This window comes from Pipistrellus hanaki (assembly GCF_964339955.1).
Source record: "Pipistrellus hanaki genome assembly, chromosome: 1".
NCBI lineage: Eukaryota > Metazoa > Chordata > Mammalia > Chiroptera > Vespertilionidae > Pipistrellus > Pipistrellus hanaki.
This window is the reverse complement of record NC_140503.1, coordinates 122,803,623-122,826,160: the sequence shown is the minus strand read 5'-3', so window position 1 is coordinate 122,826,160 and position 22,538 is coordinate 122,803,623. Positions and strand designations below refer to the sequence as shown.

The following is a 22,538-nucleotide window of genomic DNA, read 5'->3' as shown; positions in this document are numbered from 1 at the left end:
AACAAGCAGACTGTTAAATTACAGTGGGGAGGGGAGGGAGATCTGGGGGAGATAAGAGGTTAACTGAAGGACTTGTATGCATGCATATAAGTACAACCAGTGAACACAAAACTCTGGGGAGGGAGGGCATGCATGGGGGGGGGGCATTGGTAAGATATGTACACAGATAATAAATAAATAAATGGGAAATAAATAAATAAAAGTACTTTGAAAGGTAGAATGCTAATTAGCTATGTGTTGTTTTTTTTAAAATGGTTAAAATCATACTATTCTATACATTGAATCTCCAACTTTTATAACTAAAAGACAGTTGTAGGTAGCACCACAGAAATTGTTTTCTTCTATAAAACCAAGATAGTAGCTACCGTAAAGGCTGTTATTTGAGAATATCCTTGTAATGGTTGCAGCAATTCCTAATACACAATAAGTTTCCATAAATGGCAACAACAGCTATTTTAGAGTTAATGCTCTAATTAAAAAATTATCTTTAAGTCAGGAAAGTACAGTATTACAATTGTCAGGTCCTCTAATGTCCCTTCTACACTTTGAAAATGGCAAACACCATTACCACATGCAATAATATATCATAAAAGTATAATACTGAGAAGCAAAACTGTGGTGATTGAGGACCTTTGATCTCTAAACTTAATTTGTTTTTTAACATCATTTAAATGGGAAAATGCACAGCTATATGTATAATAAAGTGATTATACTTTGAAACTGTATCTGGTCCTCAGGTTACTGCTATAAAATAGAATAAATCAAAATTTCCTTTCCTATCAAGGCAGGAAAGCAGAAAATTTTAAATCGTTTTTTAAAAATGAGAATCACTGACACTTCAATACTATAATTGGTACAGCATGAGCAGTTTACTAAGATCTCTAGTTATTTTTTTTTAACAAGGCAAAGAATCTACATTAGATTTTTTCTATATCTGCTTTCTATTTAACTTCACTGTTTTCGTCTTTTTAGAAGTCATTTGCTATTTCAATCCAAATAAAGGTGACATTAATCAAATTAAACAGCTGAGTCCTGTAATACATAGCTCTAGGAAACCCTGAAATTTATCTATTCAGGATAGAGAGTATACTCTAAGATGCAGAATGATACAGTGTGGCAGTAACACACTGATTCACTCAATCATTAATCCATGCAGCCATCAAACAAATATTTATTGCTTCTTTATTAGGAATCAGGCACTGTGCTAAGGGCACGGAATAAAGTAGTTAATAAGATAAACAAGATCTCTGGTCTGTAGGGGTTTACCACTTAATAGGGAGGTAAACATTAAAACAAACACGACTATAAATTGTGACAAATCCTATGAAGGAAGAGAAAAGAGAACAATAAGAATGAAAAATTAGAAAGCAGAAAAGACCTGTCTAAAGAAATGACACTAAAGCAATGACTTAAAAGTTAGGTTGGTAGATGTTAACTGCACAAAGAGTTAAGTAGAAAAGCTTGATCAAAGGGCAAGGAAAAAGAAAAAAAGGTAATGTGGCTAATGCACAATGGAAAGAGTGATAGAAGACAATATTGGAGAGAGAGAAGGAGCAGCTCTCACAGGACCTTGTAAGCCATGTAAAAGTGTTTACAATTTATGTTGAAAAGAATAGAAAGATGCAAAGAGCAAAAAATATGACTTCGTTTTTAAATGATCATCCCTCTGTTATGTAACAAATGAACTGAAAGAGGGAAGAGTGAAAACAGAAAGATCATTTAGGAGGTGATTCCACAATCTAGATGTAAGATTATGTAACTCTGGTCTATGGTGGTAGTGGTACTGAACAAGGAGAAAGGGCATCTAGAAGTTGGAATGGTAAGATATATTTGGTAAAGAACAATATTATAAATGAATCCCAAGTTTTTGGCTGGTGATTGTAAGTGCCATTTACTGAGATGGTGAAAAGTGAGCAGGAAGAATTGATTTTTTTGTAAAAGAGAAAAAAGCTGTTTAGGACTAAGTCTTTTTGAAGACTTCCAACATTGCGAGAATTATTAGTTCAAAGACAAATTTGTAAAGAAAATTGAGATATGCAGGGTAGAAAGAAAATCACGCACGCAGCATTACTGAAGAAAAGGGTCTGAAATAAGAGGGGGCACTCATCAGTTGTATCACATAATGATGAATTGGACCTGGAAATATCAAGACAGATGGTATCTCAGGATGAACAGTACAGTGTGGGCAGAGCCAAGAGAACATTGTTTAGACCTAGGCTTTTTTTCAGTATGCCCACTGCAAATTACATAAAATCGATATATAAGACATAAGTATACCTTCCCAGTGACAGAAATATTACTGTTCACCAACCACAGTTTCTGATTCCCAGTTTCAAACTGCCTTGGAGGCCAAATCAGTACCACATCAAGTTGCTTATTCAACAAAGAAGAGTAAATGAATGGGATAGTCTTGATGATTATTTAACCAAGCAAATGATTAAACCTCATGAGTTATCTCTAGCCCACATCCCAAGAGACTGGATATTCTTTTCTGGTGATTAATACGTGTGAAGTAGTTAAAAGTCCAAATCCTGCTCCCTTAAGCAAATAACCACCTCTATGAACCCAATAAACCTCATCTATATAAAATGAGGATGGTACCAATGATTTCATATGGCTGGTGAAAGGTTATGCTAGTATAGCAGCTATATTATTAAAGAAGAAACAATATCTATTAATGTTAAAAGAAATAAACAGGATAATATGCACAATAATAGAAAGCATCCATTGGTAATGTTGCCTTAATGCCCCTTCCCTTTCGTGACTAATGAATAAACACTTAGGATATTCTGTATCTTGGCTTTTCCTTTCTAGATTATGGAATACGTCTCTATATGATTAACACGTTCATTACTGAGAGAGGGTAAAATAAACTATGTTGAGAAAGTGAGGGGGAAAGTGTGGGCTAGAGATAACTCATGAGGTTTAATCATTTGCTTGGTTAAATAATCATCAAGACTATCCCATTCATTTACTCTTCTTTGTTGAATAAGCAACCTGATGTGGTACTGATTTTCTCAAACTATGTTGAGAAAAGGTGGTTATAATAAGAGGAAGTCTCAACAAAAAACTATACTAAGAAGTCATCTAAGATGAAAACTCAAAAATACCCACTGGACCTGGCAATGTAACAACTATTCCTGACTTGAATGAAATACTAGTTCTAGAAACCAGTATGAAGTGGTTTGAAAAATCAACCAATGAGAGAATTTCTGTTTCTGGCAAGGAAGGAGGCAGACTGAACAGCCTAAGATTCTTCCTAATTAAAATTAGGTTGAAGAATGAATAGCTAAGTCCACAAAAAGTAAGAGAAGCTCTTAGGGGTGAAAATGGGGGACATCTATAATAGTGTCAACAATAAAAAACAAACAAACAAAAATAAAGAAATTCACAATAAATTCTGTGTTGCAAATGAAAAAAAGAAGAGGAAAAAGCTTTAACAGGTGGTCCTAGAGGAGCCAGCCTGTGTCAGTAACCTAAGAGCTTTGGCTTTAATGCCAACAAGGAAAAAGAGAAGAGACTTTGGACCTCAAAAGGATGGAAAGTTGAAACGGATGAGAACCCATTTATGCCCTTTTAGGGAAAATGTAGTCCACCCCACCCCTGCCAAAAGCCCACAAAACCTAAATATCACATCATAGGGAGAAAATAAGGATGCTTGTCCAATTTGATCTAAGTTCTGAATACAGAATGAAAAGTCTGTCCCAAGAATTTATGGCCATAGTCTTGTCTTCAAATAGGTTTGGGGCTTGAATTTACACAATGTGCCTGATACAGTAAATTCCAAAGGTAAAAACGGGTCAAGTGGTAGTTGTCACTGACGTACAAAGCAGAAGCAAACACAAAGCTTCTGAAGAAATATTTCCTCAATTCAGGCTATAAAATAAGATCACAATCCAATATTAGAAAACATGGAAGGAAACAATCCCTCTGATCATAAGTTGGCAGACATACCATTAAGAATGACCATCTTGCCCAGCCAGTGTTGCCCAGTGGTTGAGCATTGACCCAGGAACAAGAGGTCTGCTTCCTAGTTGGGGCACATGCCTGGATTGTGGGCTTGATCCCCAGTAGGGAGTATGCAGGAGGCACCCAATTGATGATCTTACTCTTTCAATGATATTTCTCTCTCTTTATCCCTCTCCCTTCCTCTCTTTAAAATAAATCATTAAAAAAAAAGACCAACTTCAAATAGAAACAGTAATTTTATATTACTATGAATCTAAGAGGATGAATCAAATAGGTGAGAAAAAACAACAACTACTCTATATAAAAAAGAGTGTAAGATACTGGTATGGTAGGCAGATTCTAAAGCTATCCTCCCAAGCTACCCATCCACTGGTTATTCAACACTAATCTAGGTACACCTGTGAGGGTTTAGCAGATTGAATTAAAGTGCTGATTAGTTGAACACCTTAAAATGGATTAATTCTTCTGGATTATAAGGGTGGGCCCAGTGCAATCACAGGAGCCATTAAAAACAGAAGGGGAAAAAAGTCAGTGAGAGATGTAGCAGAAGGGGAAGTTAGAGAGATTCTAAGTGCAAAAAGAATTCAACTCACCTTTGCTAGTTCTAAAATGTATGGACACATGTGCAAGGACAGAAGAGAAGCCTCTAGGAGCTAAGGAAGGCCCTTAACTGGCAGCCAGAAAGGAAATGATAACCTCAGTCTTATAACTGCAATGAATATACTGCATTCTGACAAAAACCTGAATGAGCTTTAAAGTGACCATTCCCAGTCTCCACATAGTCAGAGCCCAGCTGATTTCAGCCTTGAGACTCTAGCAGAGAAACCAGCAAACCCAACCTGGACTTCTGGTGTGCTAATAAAGTTGTATAATTTTAAAATGCTAATTTTGTGATAATTTGTTATGGCAGCAATAGAAAACTGATATGCTTGTAATTTCAGAAAGTAAGAGAGTGTTCAAAGAATAATGAGGGCATATCCAAAGGACATAAAGCCAACTTAAAGGGGCTAACCTGTAAACAATTTGATGTATTATAACCAGTACTTCCATAAATCCATACTGATAGAAAATGAAAGTTTAATTATGAATGGGCTTTTATATGGTCTCACAGTTTATTCCACAAAATACTAATTTATTAAATAGAAAAAGAAAACCTTTTTCATTGGAAAATTCTGATTATGTGCCATTTGAAAAGATGCAATGATAGATCACTTCTATGATATCCTGCTTCAAACAATTATTGAATATAACAATAAAAAATAAACTAAATCCAAGCTGTATTACAAAGCCACTGTTTTCAAAACAGCATGGTATTGACACAAGAACAGACATATAGATCAATGGAATAGAATAGAGAATCTAGATAGCGACCCAAACCTCTATACTCAATTAATACTTGACAAAGGAGGTATGAACATACAATGGAGTCAAGACAGTCTTTTCAATAAATGGTGTTGGAAAAATTAGACAGACACTTGCAAAAAAATGAAACTAGATCACCAACTTACACCATACACAAAAATAAACTTAAAATGGATACAGGACTTAAACATAAGACAGGAAACCATAAAAATACTAGAGGCATCCACAGGAAGCAAAATCTCTAACATGCCAAAAAAACTTCTTCACTGATACTGCCCCTAGGGCAATGGAAGCTAAAGAGAAAATAAACAAATGGGACTACATCAAAATAAAAAGCTTTTTTACAGCAAAAGAAACCATCAACAAAACAATAAGAAAGCCCACTGTATGGGAGAACATATTTGCAAATGTTATCACTGATAAAGGTTTAATCTCCAACATCTACAGACAGCTTATACAACGAAATAAAAGGAAGATAAATGACCCAATTAAAAAATGGGCAATGGGCCGAAACCGGTTTGGCTTAGTGGTAAAGTGTCGGTCTGGGAACTGAAAGGTCCCAGGTTCGATTCCGGTCAAGGGCGTGTACATTGGTTGCAGGCACATTCCTGGTAGGGGGTGTACAAGAGGCAGCTGGTCGATGTTTCTCTCTCATTGACGTTTCTAGCTCTCTATCTCTTTCCCTTCCTCTCTGTAAAAAAAATCAATAAAATATATTTTTTTTAAAAAATGGGCAATGGACCTAAATAGAATATTTTCAAAAGAAGACAGAAGGAAGGCCAAGAGACACATGAAAACATGCTCAAAGTCACTAATTATCCGAGAGATGCAAATCAAAACAACAATGCGGTACCGTCTCACACCTGTCAGAATGGCCAACATCAACAAATCAACAAAGGACAAGTGTTGGTGAGGTTGCAGAGAAAAAGGAACCCTTGTGCACTGCTCGTGGGAATGCAGACTGGTGCAACCACTGTAGAGAACAGTATGGAGTTTCCTCAAAAAACTGAAAATGGAACTCCCATTTGACCCAGTAATCCCACTTCTAGGAATATATCCTAAGAAGCTAGAAACATCAATCAGAAAGGATATATGCACCCCTATGTTCACAGCAACACAATTTACAATAGTTACGATTTGGAAACAGCCTAGGTGCCCATCAGCAGATGATTGGATCAAAAAACCATGGTACATCTACACAATGGAATACTATGCTGCCATAAAAAGAAGGAATTCCTATCATTTGCAGCAACCTGGATGGAATTGGAGAACATCATGCTGAGTGAAATAAGCCAGTCAATGTGAGAAAAACACCACATAATCTCACTCATTTATGGATAATAAGGAACATTATACACTGATGAACAAAAAGATAGATACAGAGATAGTAAAGCAACAAACATACTGTCAAATTACAGCAGGAAGGATAGGGAGTTCTGGGGGAGATAAGAGATTAACTGAAGGACTTGTATGCCTGCATATAAGCAAAACCAATGGACGAAAAACTCTAGGGAGGGAGGGCATGTATGGGCGTGGGGGGTGGGGGGGCAATGTAAAGATATGTACACATATAATACCTTAATAAAAAAAATAATAAAATAAACAAAATCCAAAATAACTAGCCTACAATCTTCAAAAATGTTGATATGACTGGTAAAACAGAAATGGCATCTAAAGACTAGATGGTAGTAATATGGCATTGTTAATTTCCTGTTCTTGACAGTTGTACAGTGACTTTGTAGGAGAATATCCTTGTTTGTAAGAAATATTTAAGTGTTCAGAGCTAGATGGGGTACTACATCTGCAACTTACTCTCAAATTGTTTATGAAAATAAAGTTCTCTATACTAGCAAGTTTTTTATAAGTTTGAGATAATTTCAAAATAAAAAAATTTTAGGTGTAAGAAAAGAGCTACATACACATTCTTAAAAACAAAGAAAAACAAAACTAGACGAGGTCAATTTTAAAAAGGTTCACAAAGAACTCCTCAAATTGAAAAGAAATGTTCAATAAAATTATTTACTAAATAATCAGGTAAATAATAATAATAATAATAATCAGGTAACAATAATAGAGCTAAAAAATGATAAGTAAACAGAAAAGATCAAAAGAAATTACCCAGATATAGCACAGAAAGGTTATGAAAATGATAAAAGAGTGATTAGGAAACACGAAGGACAAAATGGAAGTTCAAATATGTCTACCAAAAATTCCTAAAGAATAAAAAGAATAGGAAGAAGCACATTTGAAAGCATAATGGCTACAACTGTTTCCAGAATTGATTAAACCACAAATTCTCTCAAGAGGAAGCACAAGAAGTTCCCAGAGTAAAGTTAAATGGAGATATACTGTCCTAAACAGCGAGAGGATCTTAAGTGGGTGGGCTAGAACTGTTTGAGAGGTTGCCAAACAATTAGAAATGTGGAATTTTAAAAGTTTGGTTTTTTGGTTTGGATTTTTTCAAGAGGAGACAGTCAGTAGAGGATGTTTAGATAAAGATAAGTGGTTGTGAAAAAGCAAATGAAGAAACTACAATGACAGGGTCTTTGAGGCGGGCATAATAGGATGAGATCCAGAACAAAAGAACTAGTCTTTGCAAGCAGAACTGGAGAGAAGGAAAAGAGAATGGATACAAATTAAGTCCGCTGCAAAATTGGGAAATAAAAAGATGAAGTTTTTTCTGGGAATAAGAGACACAGACATCCAATATACTGCAGATGGGGAAGTGGAAGGAAGTTAAAAACAAACAAACAAACAATCACGACAAAAAAGTAAAGAGGGGTTTCCTAGAGATGTGTATCAACATTGTCCAGCAATTTAAATATCAGTCGAGGCTAGTATCATGAATCAATTATATGAATTGGTACATAGTGTTAATGTATTTTTTAAATCTAGAAACACTTAGGTCACACAAAATATAAAAATATAAGTGGTTAGATTAATGAGGGAGAGCACTTCAACTAGGAAGAGAGGAGACACACCTAAATTAATACCAATCATAAACCCAGGTGAGAAACATCATGCAGTGCATCATATGTTGATTTTCTGTTTGTTTCTTTAGTTTAAGTAAATTAAAAGGAAGGCTTAATAGGCAAAAAAAAAAAAAAAAAAAAAAAAAAAAAAGCCAATTAAAATGAAGAACATAATCTTATTGAATTTGGGAGGTATTAAAACAATTTACCATTCTTCATTAAAGATTTTCTATAATTTAATAAAAACAAAAGTACTGACATTAAATTTTAGAAAATGAAGGCAAGAAAAAACTACTTTGAAACCCATAATTTTAAGACAACCACTATAATTTTATCTAACAATTTATTCTGCAATTGTTCATTTATATTTCTGACTCTTCCAACAATAATCTGAACCCTATGAAAACAAGAATCATATAGTAAGAAAATGACAGTCCTTTGTCATATATTATTTTATACATAATAAATATACAATTTGTTGTTCTGGGTTTGGTGTATGAGAAAATATGTCACGGATATATTTCCAAATTCCTCAGTAAGCTTCCTAAATATCACTTGATAATCAAGTCCAGGAGTTGCTACACGAAAAATATGGACGTAATTTTTACATTTCCAATATTTCTAATTTTTCGTTATGATAAATACCTGTACAAGTATAGCCTTTTCATATGCTCCTTAGAAGTCACTTCTATTTAGTCCTTTCAGATCTCTTCCCAAGAAGCACTTCATTTTAATAGTCCATACTTTAGAATTCTTTGTTTTTGGTGTTTTTAAAAAATATATTTTTATTTCAAAAAGGAGGGGAGCAGTAAAGCAACAAGCAGACTGTCAAATTACAGCAGGGAGGTTGGGGAGATCTGGGGGAGATAAGAGATCAAGCGAAGGACTTGTATACATGCATATAAGTACAACCAATGGACACAAAACTCTGGGGAGGGAGGGTATGTATCGGGGGGGGCATTGGTATATGTACAAAAATAATAATTTAATAAAAAATATATATTAAAAAATTAATAAAAAAAAAAAAGGAGGGGAGAAAGAGATAGAACATCAATGATGAGGAGAATCACTGATTGGCTGACTCCTGCACGATGGAGCCCACAACCCGGGCCCTTGACCAGAATCAAACCAGGTAGTCCGCAGGCTGAGGCTCTATCTACTAAGCCAAATCAGATAGGGCTGCTTTTGGTATTTTAAAATTTTCCTATAACATGTCCAAAAGAGAACTTCTCCCCTCCCCCTCTTTTTTCTTTGGCACTCTATGAGCCATTTCAATCCAAATCTCTCAACTTTGTAAAAGTAGTTTACCTCCATTATTTCTTAAATTATTCCGCCCTCCCCCACCCACCTTCACAGCTGTCCATTTCTCTCTCCCTTTCTGAGGCTATTTCCTGGGTTTTACTACTATACTCCATGTTATATATAACTTTTATTTTGTAAATGTGTGTGTCTTCTCCTCCTTCCTAGGGATTTCCTTAATCTAACCTACCTATTATACTATTTTGTTCCTTGGCTATATCTGTTGTGCTATTTATCCCATATGTTGTGTTCTTTGACTACTGTAGTTTTCCATACCTAAAGTTTCTAGTTGTTTCTTTCTTTAATGTTTTGTTTCAAATTATTATCTTCCCTTATGTCTTTTATATGTTTATCACACTAACATGTTTTCTCTATATAGGTCCATAAGGGCTGATCTGGATAGAAAATTAGATTTTCTATTATTGCCAAGATAGTCTTCTAAATCTTGACATACCCAGAAACAATTTTCAGTAAAAGCTTCCTAATATACCTTTTGAATCAAAACATCACTTGCTCCTAATATTGTTAATATAATGGAGAAAAGTCTAAGAAGCATAATTTCAAATATATGGCTATTATAAATATTAAAGGCCTGATGCGTGAAGATTCATGCAAGAACAGGCCATCCTTCCCCTGGCTGCTGGCACCGCCTTCACTCTGGGCCCAGAGCCGCCTTTCCGCTCTGGCTCAGAGCCGCCTTTCCACCTTCCCACGCTGCCCAGAGGCCCAGAGCAGCTGGGGTGGTGCTCAACGCCTGTATATGCAAATCAATCTACCATCTTTGTTGGGTTAATTTGAATACTCATTCCTGATTGGCTGGGGTGTCACAAAGGTATGGTCAATTAGCATGTTACTCTTTTATTAGTGTTGACTAGAGGCCCGATGCACAAAATCTGTGCAAGGAGTTCAGCCCTTGCCTGGTCTCTTGCAGCCCCAGCTTCCTCCAGAAGGTCATCCAGAATGTCATTTGGCTGTCCAGTCTAATTAGCATATTACGCTTTTATTATTATAAATATGATTCCATCCAGAACTCTTGAAATAAAATAACCCTCTGAGTATGAAACTAGTATTAACCATCTAGAGCACATGTGTCAAACACAAGGCCCGCGGGCCAAATCCAGCCCGCCAGGCCTTGCAATGTGGCCCGCACCGCGCTGTCATCACTGCACTCCGCTGTCAGTTTATGACATTGTCAGTTTATGACTGTTCAGTAAACCATTCGGCCCGCGATTTAGGCTGGATTTTAGATTTTGGCCCCTTCTCTGATTGAGTTCGACACCCCTAATCTAGAGAAACAGCTCAACATAATACATGGTCTATAACTACATAATCAAGGTGATTGGGACATAATTTCTATGAACACATGACTAGAAATTAATGTGAAAGGAAGCTACAAAACAACTGTATTATGAAGAAGGAAAAGAATCTTATCAAGGTGATAATCTTTAAACATGATTTCATTAATTGTCCTTACTATGGTGTCAGATTCACCAAGCAAGCAACTTCCCAATTATAATTCGTTTTCCCAAGATTACTTTAAGTAAGAATAAGGCAAGCAATGTTTGTCATTACAGGCAGTTATACCCTATTTAATAAAAGAGTAATATGCTAATTAACTCTGTGACAAAATGGCGGCCCACATAGCCACAAGATGGTGGCACCCAGTCCTCCCAACCCCGCTGCTGGAGTGTTTGTGAGCCAGCCAGGGGCTGCGCGGGATCTGCCCACTCTGGTAGCCGATCTCACCTTGCTACTCTGCTGCCTCTGGAGTGTCTGGGGCTGAGCAGGGAGGCTGGATTGTTTGGGTCTGTTGGCCTGGCCAGGGGTCACGGGGACCAAGGAGAGAGGCAGGATCTGCCCACTCCAGCAGTGGATCCAGCCTCACTGCTCCCCAGCCACTGGAAGTGTCTGGGCCTGTCAGCCCCTCCACGAGGGTGGATGCTGCATCCAGGGGACACACAAGTGGGCGGGGAGTTGACCCTGGGTCTTCTGGCGCAGGGGGACTTGATGCTGTGTCCCAGTTTGTGCTGGCCCAAACACAGCAGGGAGGAGGAAGTCCCACCCCCACAGAATCAGCCAGAATCAGTCATTGGTCACACAGCTCTCAGTGGCCTGACGCCACCTGACAGCAGGGAGGAGGAAGTCCCACCCCTAGAGAATCAGCGGTTGGTCAGACAGCTCTCTGTCATCTTACAACCAGGACTCACATTCACCTGAAAGCAGAGAGGTGGGACTATGTCTAAACATCTACTATTGATACAAGGTAGCTCTGTAGCCGAAAGAAGCCTGCGTTATTGACAGATAATGTCAAGACCAACATGCGTCTGATCTTGAAGGCAGGCAGGCAAGCAGTTGGGAGCCAGCAGTTCTGGATTGTGAGAGGGATGTTCGACTGCCCATTTAGGCCCAATCCCATGTCCGAACCTAAACAGGCAGTCGGACATCCCTCAGGGAGTCCCAGATTGGAGAGGTTGCAGGCTGAGCTGAGGGACACCATCCCCATGCATGAATTTCGTGCAATGGGCCTCTAGTTTTTATCATAAATAACTAAATGACATATTCCCTATCATCATTTCTGAGATACTGACTTGGGGCACTTGATCAACTCTAGGTATACCGGACAAAAACCAAAAGAAAGCTAATCAAAATATATAAAACCATAATATGCAAATAGACCGAACGGCAGTACCACCAAACAACTGATTGCCATGGCATATGTGCACTGACCACCAGGGGGGCACACGTGGACCATGGAGGGCATCGGCCACAGTGGGATGGTGGAGCAGGTGAGTGGGGGCACCAGACCAAGGTGGGGTACCGGTTGCTGTCACTGGGGGGCAAGCCTCTGGTGGATTCTGAAAATCCTTTGCTCCTTCACTAACAACTGGTCTCTATGATGCGCACTGCCCACCAAGGGGCAGATTCTCAAACACAGGAGCTTCCCCCTGAGTGGCAGTGTGCTCCCACAGCCAACCTCACATGGCCCCTCCCCCCAACTGGCCCCAATCAGCCCCTATCAGGAATGGAGAGACAGCTCTGATGGGCCCTGATCATTGGCCAGGCTGAAGGACTAATTCCTGCACCAGGCCTCTAGTTTAATGTATATGGGAATATTTATGTAGGTCACACACAAATACTATGCCATTTTAGATAAGGGACTTGAACATCCACAGATTGTGGTATCCTAGTAAGTATCCTGGAACCAATCCCATGTGTATACTAAGGGATGATTGTATATCCACCCCATGTTCACTGCAGCATTATTTACAACAGCCAAGACATGGGAACAATCTAAATGTCCATTCATGGTTAAATGGATAAAGAAAATATACACACATGTGCACACCAACACTAAAATATTATTCAGCCATAAAAAAGAACTAAATCTTGCCATTTGTGATAATACGGATGAACTTTGAGGGCTAAATGCTAAGTAAGCTAAGTCAGAAAGAAAAAAATAAATATTATATGATCTCACTTATATGTTGAATCTCTTAAAAAAAAGAACTAATAGATATAGAGAACAGATGTGGTTGTCTTGGGGAGAGAATTGGGGGGAAGGTGAAATGGATAAAGAAGGGCAATAGGTACAAACTTCTATAAAACATGTAAGAAAAATATTAAGTCCATTACTTATTTTGTTTCTCTATATGATGTGATTAATATTACACAAATTCTAACTACACTATTAGAAAGTCTGTCAAACATAATCTTGTAAAACAGAAAAAAAGTTTTAAACCCTGTGTTCATTTTATTAACTCCATGACATTAATTTCATTCATCCATACAGAGAGCATGACAAATGTCCCAATAAATTAATACACCCCAATACTTTGTTAGTTAATAAAGGCAAAAGATTTAGGTGGTGGTTTATTCACAACAGCTCCCCATGGTATGATATGATATCTACTTTCTTTTTTTACCCCAAGTATACTCTTTTCAAACTTCTTGCATGCCTCCAAATTCTAATATTCCAAAATTAAAGAGCAAGTCTAAATTTACCTATGCAAATTGAAGCAAAAAAGAAGTTAAACCTCTTCTTTTTTTTATACTTCCCTATCAAAGAATGGATAATATGTATAGTTTTTTCTCAAAAATACTTTCAATCCCTTTTCTGCTAAATACCAAATGTCCAAGAGTTCCTTTTTATCTGGAATATTTATTATCTAAGACTCTTCAGTTCCAGGTTACATAGGGAAGCAAGTTATAAATAAATGTATGCATTAATAAAATGTCACTTACAAAACCATGTTCCAACCACCCCACCTTCAAATCAACTTGAGTATTTATGCCTGTTCATCATGCCATTATTGTATTGGCTACAGATTTGTAAACACCGGACATATAATGCAAATTGACTGGAAATTAAGCTACATTAGATAAATGTGCAAAATTTCATAAAGTTAATGAAAACATGTTGGAAAAATACTTAGAATCATATACAGTTTTGAACAAATAAGTTGTGTCAGTTGAAAACTGAAAAAGAAAATCAATAAGGATGACATTAGATTAACAAAAAGTTTTTTTGAACATAAAAGAATTATAAAAGGTTACTGAAAACTAAACAAATATTTTTTGCAAAATTGACTTTCATTATAATTACAATGCAGAAGTGAACACTGTGCCGAAACCGGTTTGGCTCAGTGGATAGAGCATTGGCCTGTGGACTGAAAGGTCCCAGGTTCAATTCTGGTCAAGGGCATGTACCTTGGTTGTGGGCACATTCTCAGTAGGGGGTGTGCAAGAAGGCAGCTGATCAATGATTCTCTCTCATCAATGTTTCTAACTCTCTATCCCTCTCCCTTCATCTCTGTAAAAAAAATCAATAAAAAATAAAAAGTGAACACTGTTAGCAGCATTTGCCTTATGTCCTAATTTTAGGACCCAAATCTACAGATGTAATTTCCTTTAGAAAACCTTGTTCCAAACGAGACACAATTTAGAAAGCTATCTTCCTTTATTCATTATATGGAATATAGGGTTAAATTATAAAAAAAAAAAAAATATTCCTTACATTAATTTAAAATCCTAAAACAAATTTTTCCTTTGAAGATGTGGAAGAAGCAGTAAATTCCTTGTGCAGGTACCAGTTACTAACTGTGCTGACAAGAGAAAACTCAAAAGAACTACAAAAACTGTTTGCAAAAATAGAAAAGACAAGACTTTCATAAGGTTAGAACAACACTATTACATTCTGCCTCACAAAGAGACAATAAAAGCCAAACTGATGAACTACATTGACCTGTTTTCCTCCGATAGGCAGTCTACAAAAAGTTTTCACTAAGGTGCTGAACAATTGACTCACTGCGGAGCCAGATTTCATCTCATCAATAGAACATGCAAGCTTTCAATCAAATTCTCTGTAAAAGGCAACCTTTGTGATAAATGAACCACCAGAGAAGATTCTAATACAACTTACCATTGTGTATTGCATTCAGCAACTCTGAGAAAGCTTTTAAGTAAGGAAAAAAGGACTTCAGGTTAAGATCATTCTCAAACACACAAAAGAAATACATAGGCATAGACTGAATTGGTATTAATAAAATCTAGGTAAGTCGATCATGTATCGTTTGAATTATTAAAACTGCAAGCTCAATTTTTACATGGTATAAAGTTCTAAATATTAGATTTGTCGATTTATTACATCTACTAAATTTAAATGTTAGATATACTATTATCACATTTCCTTAGTAAAAAATACATATGCAAAATTATTTTTGTTTTGCAAAATCACTTCTAAGAAGATACTTAGTAGCAAATTATGTTTTTCTTGTTAAAATTGAGTACCTAGATGCAAATCTATATAGTTAAATCAACCTTTGGTCACCTTTAACAATATCATATTTTTTTAAATCATTTTATCACCTAACCTGATCAAACATGCTCATATCTTGGAATTTCGTATAATAGTCTTAACAAATTTAGCAGTTTAAGCAAAAAAGCTATCGACTGCCAATATACAAATACTGAAAAATAGATTAACATCAAGATTGGTGACAGAAGTCACAATTCTGCAACAAAACCACCATATTAAAGGGCCAAATAGTAATTAAAATGTGTTCACAATTTGACTGTAATATGGATAATGAACATCAAACAAAGCAGTAATTAAGACATGTTTGTATGAGAAATCTATTCAATTAAAAACAAATTGAATTTTGAAAATTAAAACTTAAAGATTAACACACTCGAAAAAACACTACAGTAGGAGTCAAAAAGCCTGGGCTACCAACCCAGTTCGACAACTTACTAGTTGTTGGACAAGCTCCATCATGCCGATACTGCATGGAAATTTCTGTTGGGAGGGAGGAGAAAGGAAATCAGCAAAGAAGTTGCCAGTGATTCAAGAGTAGAAAAAGAAACAGGCCAGAAAAATAGGAAAACATTCACCTAAAAGTCCAGCTGAGAAAGGCAAATAGAACTACGGGAACAGAAATTGTAATCTAGTAATTGGGACATAAGGAAATGTGTGTGTGCATGGATGGGCAAAGAATGAGGAAAAGACATAAAGGCTTACAAATGAATCTGCATAATAACTGTCTAAGTATAAATGGATTCACTACTAAAAGAAAGTGTAGTTACGCAATGTAATAAATTAATGTGTTTTATATAATTCACTAAATGTGAAGTTTATAAAAAACATTTGAATGCTGAGGTCAATTAGAAATTACAATTTAAGTATGAAAATTATTTAGTTTATATATGACCAGAAACCCATTATGATTTACAGAACAGTATAAAACTCATTAAACTACACTTTCTTGTAACCTTTCATTTTTGATGACGCTAATGAATGAGTAAGCCATTACTCTTATTCCTTTACTCCACCCAAATGAGAAGCAGACGTTGACATGAGGCAACACTGTTAAAACCAAAGCTGCTCAGAAAATGGGAAATAATTTCTACATGACATTGGAAAGGCAAAACAGTTGACAAAACCAGGACTAAGGTTTTGACTCACAAACCCTGCTAATCCTGGAAACAGCTGGTATTCCATTGTGGCTAACACTGTTGGCCAAATTCTTTTAAAGGAGCAATATCTGGAAATTCTCTGGATATTACAAAACCAAAAACATGACTTCTAGAAACCATGTGTACAACAGAACCTTGCAGGCAACGATCACTCACATATCTACCCGCATATGTGACTCCGAGGGCGAGCCTAATCTTGGGCACACTGAATAACTTGAAATAAGACAAAGCAAGACAAAGCAAGCCAGCACTCACTCAATGTCTGTAATGTTAAAAGAACTTTATATCCAATTCTATTTAAAAAAAACAAAATCAAACATTTAGCCCAGTTTAGTTTAAGTCCTACCAAGGGAACACTAAAAAATGAGATCTATCAAGAGAATTTGATGCCTCAATGCTTCATTAACAAATCCAATACAAGTGAGATTTAAAAAGGGAATGAAGGCTTACAGAAGAGACTGACATGGTACATTACAGAGAAATAGTAACTGGAATAGTACTGAAAAATAATCAAAGGACACTCAGAATAACCAAACAACTTTCTCAATTGGGGGAGGATGAAATATAGCTATTCTGGCCTTTGACCTAGTACTTTTGTAGAAAGACGGGTTATAGGTCCAAATTTGCAACTCAACGAAGACAAAACAAAATCAGGGAATTTTCCAAGAAAGCAAAGGCCAAAGTATATCCTGGTTTTAGTAGCATCCAATTTCGTATATGGTTTTCATTTATGATCCAATATAATCAAAGTATATGAAATCACAAACCTGAGTCATTAAGATAGGTTTGAATTATTCTCAATAATTGTATCTACTTCTTGGTCTACTATACTGTATTAGTAACTCTACTCTTGCGAGTTCACTGGATCAATTTTGTATTTTTGTATCCCTGTTTGTTTACAAAATCTGCCCATTCCTAATTAAAATATTTTACCAGGGAATGACTTCTCCGTTTCATTTTATAACCTAGGTAGATATGACATAAATAGGAACATATTTAACAAGAACCCTTTCATAGTTATATGGGCTCAAGTCAAACTTTCTTAACCTTCATACTTCAGTATAAGTCAGAACAAACTTCTCTAGAAGTGATGTTTGCATTAATAACTCATCTCTGTGAAATCTTTAAGATTTTAACATAATCAAAAAAGTGCCTTTCCAGATTCTTTTTAGCGTACATCACCACTAGAGAATTCCATCACTGAAATAGATTTCAAGTATCTTAACTTAGAAAGGTATGACATTATATTAAAGAACTAGAGGCAATTAATATTTTTTTAAAAACAGGAAACCATATAGGCCAAAAGACACTAAGGCAAAAGAAAAAACGTTCATGTTAAACCAGGGGTCCTCAAGCTTTTTAAAGTGGGGGCCAGATCACGGTCCCTCAGAGAGCTGGAGGGCCGGACTATATGAACTACTAATTCCTACTGTAACACCTCGGCTGTGCTCACTGCCCAAAAAACCTGGCGGGCCGGATCAGACTCCTCTGCGGGCCGCATGTGGCCCGCGGGCCGTAGTTTGAAGACCCCTGTGTTAAACCATCAACTCCTTATCATTTAATGAATACCAGATTTTCCTCAGAGAAAATAACAAGATGTTAATTTTTGTGAAGAAAAAATAGTTAACTTTCTGTGAGGGTAAGTACACAATGAAGTATATAGGTATTGTATAATAAAGCTGTACACCTACAATTTATATAATGTTACTACTAACAGATGTTACTCCAATAAATAAATGTTAGCTTTCACAATTAGAAAATCATAAACTCTCATAATGTTGTTGAGATAAATAAGAAAAAGGAAAAATACAAACACAACATGTCAACTCTTTCAGATGCTGTAGTAATTTTATTCTTTTACTATTTTATTTTTTCAAATAATATAGTAATTTGCAATATTTCAAAAGATTTAGTGTCTACTTACTGAGATTTCAAAAGAATATTTATAGGAAAGAATTCAAGCAAAAGCTTAAGGTAGTTTATAAACCAAAACTTACAAATTTTAAGTTATCTCTTAAAACACCACACTAATTTTCCATTTTGTATAAGTCACTGCAAAACAGTAGTCATTTATCAGTATGTGCTTTAATTTATTATAATACAAATCTTACAATTCAAAACCCCTGATAAGATAAGAAGAAAATTACAGATATCTTCTGGGTTTCTATTCTGATTGGATCTGGGGTTCCTAGAATAAATATCTTGCTATGTATATTCTATTATAATTTGAACACGTCTTAAGATAATCACATTATAAGGATCTAATTTCTACTTCTGCTTTATATTTCCTTTGTGGTGAAACAGGAGAAATAACATCAGCAGTAGTAACTATTCTGCCTATTTACAAGGCAGTTCCAAGTATCAAATGAGGTAGAGTTCTTTAGAAACTGCTGGGTGCTCTCAAATATAAGATACTAGAGGCCCAGTGCACAGATTTGTGCACTGGTGGTGTCCCTCAGCCTGGCCTGTAGAGATCGGACCAAAACACCCCACTGGTGCACAATCAGGGCAGGAAGGGATCGTGGGAGGGCTCCAGGATGGGCCCAGCCCATCTTGCTGAGTCCCGATGGGCCGGACTCCATCAGCAAGATAACCTACTGGTCAGAGCGTCTGCCCCTTGGTCAGTACGCCTCATAGCGACTGGTTGAATAGTTGGACACTTAGCATAGTAGGCTTTTATTATATAGGACTAGAGGCTTAGTGCACAAAATTCTGCACTGGGGGGAAAGGGGTTCCCTCAGCCCAGCTTATGCCCTCTCACAGTCTGGGGGACCTGCAATGGATTGCCCCAAAGAGGTAGGCCCTGCCCACCTGGCTGGGGCACTGCAATGGATTCCCCCACCCAGAGGAAGGCCCCTCCCACCCGCCACAGTGCCACCACAGGGTAACCTGGGCCTCCCTATTTGGGGTAATCAATCACACCCCACAGAGGGAGGCCCCACCCACCTGTTGGCAGCTTGGGCCTCACTCTTTGAGGCAATCATAGAGCCCCCGATTGATCATCCTGCCGGCCAGTGGCCTGGGCCTCCCTCGCAATTATGCGATCGATCATGCCCCACAGAGGGAGGCCCCACTCACCCACCACAGCCCGCCAGATGGAGGCCTGGGCCTCCCTCTTTGGGGCGATCACGGAGCACCCCCCCCCCCCCCCTCAACTGATAGATGGCCCCACTAGCCAGTGGCCTGGGCCTCCCTAGTTTACAGGGAGATCATGGGGCAATGACCAGGACCCCGACCAAATGCATCGCACCCACTTTGGCTTGCCTGGTGCCAGTGGGTGTCATAGTGTGGTCATCTGGAAAGTCATTCAGCTGGTCTTTCTGCTGTTCAGTCAATTTGCATATTATGTTTTTATTATTATAGACTAGAGGCCCAATGTATGAAATTCGTGCATGGATAGGATCCCTAGGCCTGGCTGGCGATCAGTGCCTATCTGTGGGGTGACCAGCGGGGCAATCAGGAGGGCCCCCCACTGGCACCTACCTTGGCCAGCCTGGCGCCGCCTGGTCACTGGCCCTGCCCCCCACTGCTGCCACTGGTTGCCTCCCTCTGCAGGGCGACCGCCAGAGCAATCATGGGGCCCCCACTGGCACCCACCTTGGTTGGCCTAGGACCTGCGGGCAGCTCATGCATTGAGCGTCTGCCCTCTGGCAGTCAGTGTACATCATAGCAAGCAGTTATTCCACCAGTCATTCAGCTTTCAGTCAATTTGCATATTAGACTTTTATTATATAGGATTGCTATTATTATAATCTGACAGAAGCAGTACCTTTTTTCCCCATTAATGAAATACTTTTGATAGTAAGTTGCCAGAATTAAGATCAGGATGTATATTCTGGAAAAAGACTAAGCCTATTAAGCCTGATTTCTTCAGCCTGGCATTCAATTCTCCCATAAACCCATTCTTTTTATCTTTCTTTCTTTAGTTAAGTTCTTACTGATTTTAGAGAGGAAGGGAGAGGAATAGAAAGAAATATCGATTGGCTATCTCCTGCACGTCCCCTACTGTGGATAGAGCCCACAATCTGGGAATCAACCAGTGACCTCTTGGTTCATGGGTCTATGCTCAACCACTGAGCCACACTGGCCAGGCTAAACCCATTCATTCTAACCTACTGAATTAATATTACCTCCATCCCACAAACACACATTTCTCATTTCCATTAGGTTTATCTTTCAAATATACCTATACTTTCTTTTTTGATGATATTGCTGGCCTTCTTTTTCTACCTACTCTGAAGTACAATCCAAATTCCATCTTCTCTACCCTAATTGCATATCTTAAACTGGCCTGTAATACTACATGAAAAGCTTTACAAATAATGAATTTCACTTGCAACCTGGTTATAAACACTTGAAAGGCAATTACAAAATAATAAAATATTGCTAACTGTTGATATATTCTCAACAGTTACAGTAGTATTCTTTTTTTTTTTTTTTTAAGATGCTTAACATTTATTAAACTCCCCCCAACTGCAGTGAGCAGACAGTGGCAAACACAACAAACACATCCCCTAACCTCATGGAGCTAGGATTATAATGCATACTAGAGGTCCAGTGCATGAAATTCATGCATGGTGTGTGTGTGTGTGTGTGTGTGTGTGTCCCGCAGCCCAGCCTGCACCCTCTCCAATCTGGGACCCCTCAAAGGATGTCTGACTGCCCTCACACAATCCAGGACTACAGGCTCCCAACCACTCGCCTGCCTGCCTGCGCCTGATTGCCCCTAACCGCTTCTGACTGCCAGCCTGATCACCCCCTACCCACTCCCCTGCCAGCCTGGTCAATGCCTAACTGCTCTCCTACTGGCCCAATTGCCCCGAACTGACCTCCCCTGCAGGCCTGGTTGCCCCCAATTGCCCTCCCCTGCTGGCACAGTCACCGCTAACTATCTTCCCCTACCAGCCTGCTCACTCCCAACTGCCCTCCCCTGTTGGCCCGATTGCCCCTCAACTGCCCTCTCCTGAAGGCCTGGTCTCCCCCCACCCCCCACCCCCCCGCAACTGCCCTCTCCTGAAGGCCTGGTCCCCCCAACTGTTCTCTTCTACAGGCCTGGTCCCCCCAACTGCCCTCCCCTACAGGCCTGGTGGCCCCCAACTGTCCTCCCCTGCAGGCCTCATCCCCCCTAACTGGCCTCCCCTGCAGGTCTGGCTGCCCCCAACTGCCCTCCCTGCAGGCCTGGTCCCTCCCCCCGACTCCATCTGTCCTCCCCTGCTGGCCATGTGGTCAAAGACAGTCACCCCCATCTTGTGTCCACATGGGGGTGACTATCTTTGAACACATTGGGGCAGCCATCTTGCGTGTTGGAGTGATGGTCAATTTGCATATTACCTCTTTATTATATAGGATGATAGCCTAACACCATAGCCAACAGGTGCTTACAAAGGTCACTTTCATTATTATTAAATTATAAACTTGTCATTACAGAAAATAAATCTCTTTTAAAGGGGACCATGAAAAACAATTCTAGATAACAAAATAGTACACAGTATAACTTTCTCCTTCATACTTATTTATATAGAAAGTTTCCTGCTGTTATAATGAATGAATGATTTTTGAATCTAAAATTAGTCCAAAGAAATTAATATTTTCATAATTGCAACTACTGTTGCAAGATAAATTACTAGCTCAAATTCTCTCACTGATCCTGTTCCGTAAAGTATGATTGTCATGTATACTAGTGTAGTTTTAGACTCTCATCAGAAAACATCCCTTGAATTTTATAACTGTCTGAAATCAAGGAAAATGTATAGGTCTATGACTTAGAGCTGTGAGAATTCTGTCTGTTTCTTTTTACATATGATTAAGAATACTTGATGCTTGTCAAGTGCCTAAGACAATATACTAAAGTGTCATATACTAAGACACATATACTAAAGTGTCAACAGCAGTCAGGAATTCTTAATTTATAACAAGAAGGCATAATTTCTAACTATTCATGGCATTTAGCCAGCTTCTTCTATT

The 22,538-nt window shown here is 38.1% G+C and overlaps 1 protein-coding gene across 16 annotated transcripts in view; it reads right to left on the bottom strand.

Moving 5' to 3' along the window:
• MLLT10 (MLLT10 histone lysine methyltransferase DOT1L cofactor) overlaps nucleotides 1-22,538 on the bottom strand; it is a 230,037-nt gene that overhangs the window by 48,941 nt on the left and 158,558 nt on the right. For 12 of the 16 annotated variants that reach the window (XM_084868008.1, XM_084867998.1, XM_084867999.1 and 9 more), the window contains 2 exons: nucleotides 15,853-15,897; nucleotides 15,022-15,054 (listed from right to left, as the gene is read on the bottom strand). The exons of 2 other annotated variants lie outside the window; for them this stretch is intronic. In XM_084868008.1, the coding sequence (XP_084724134.1) occupies nucleotides 15,022-15,054; nucleotides 15,853-15,897 (78 nt within the window). The remainder of the gene's footprint in view (nucleotides 1-15,021; nucleotides 15,055-15,852; nucleotides 15,898-22,538) is intronic. 2 more of the 16 variants (XM_084868004.1, XM_084868001.1) reach the window with 1 other exon arrangement.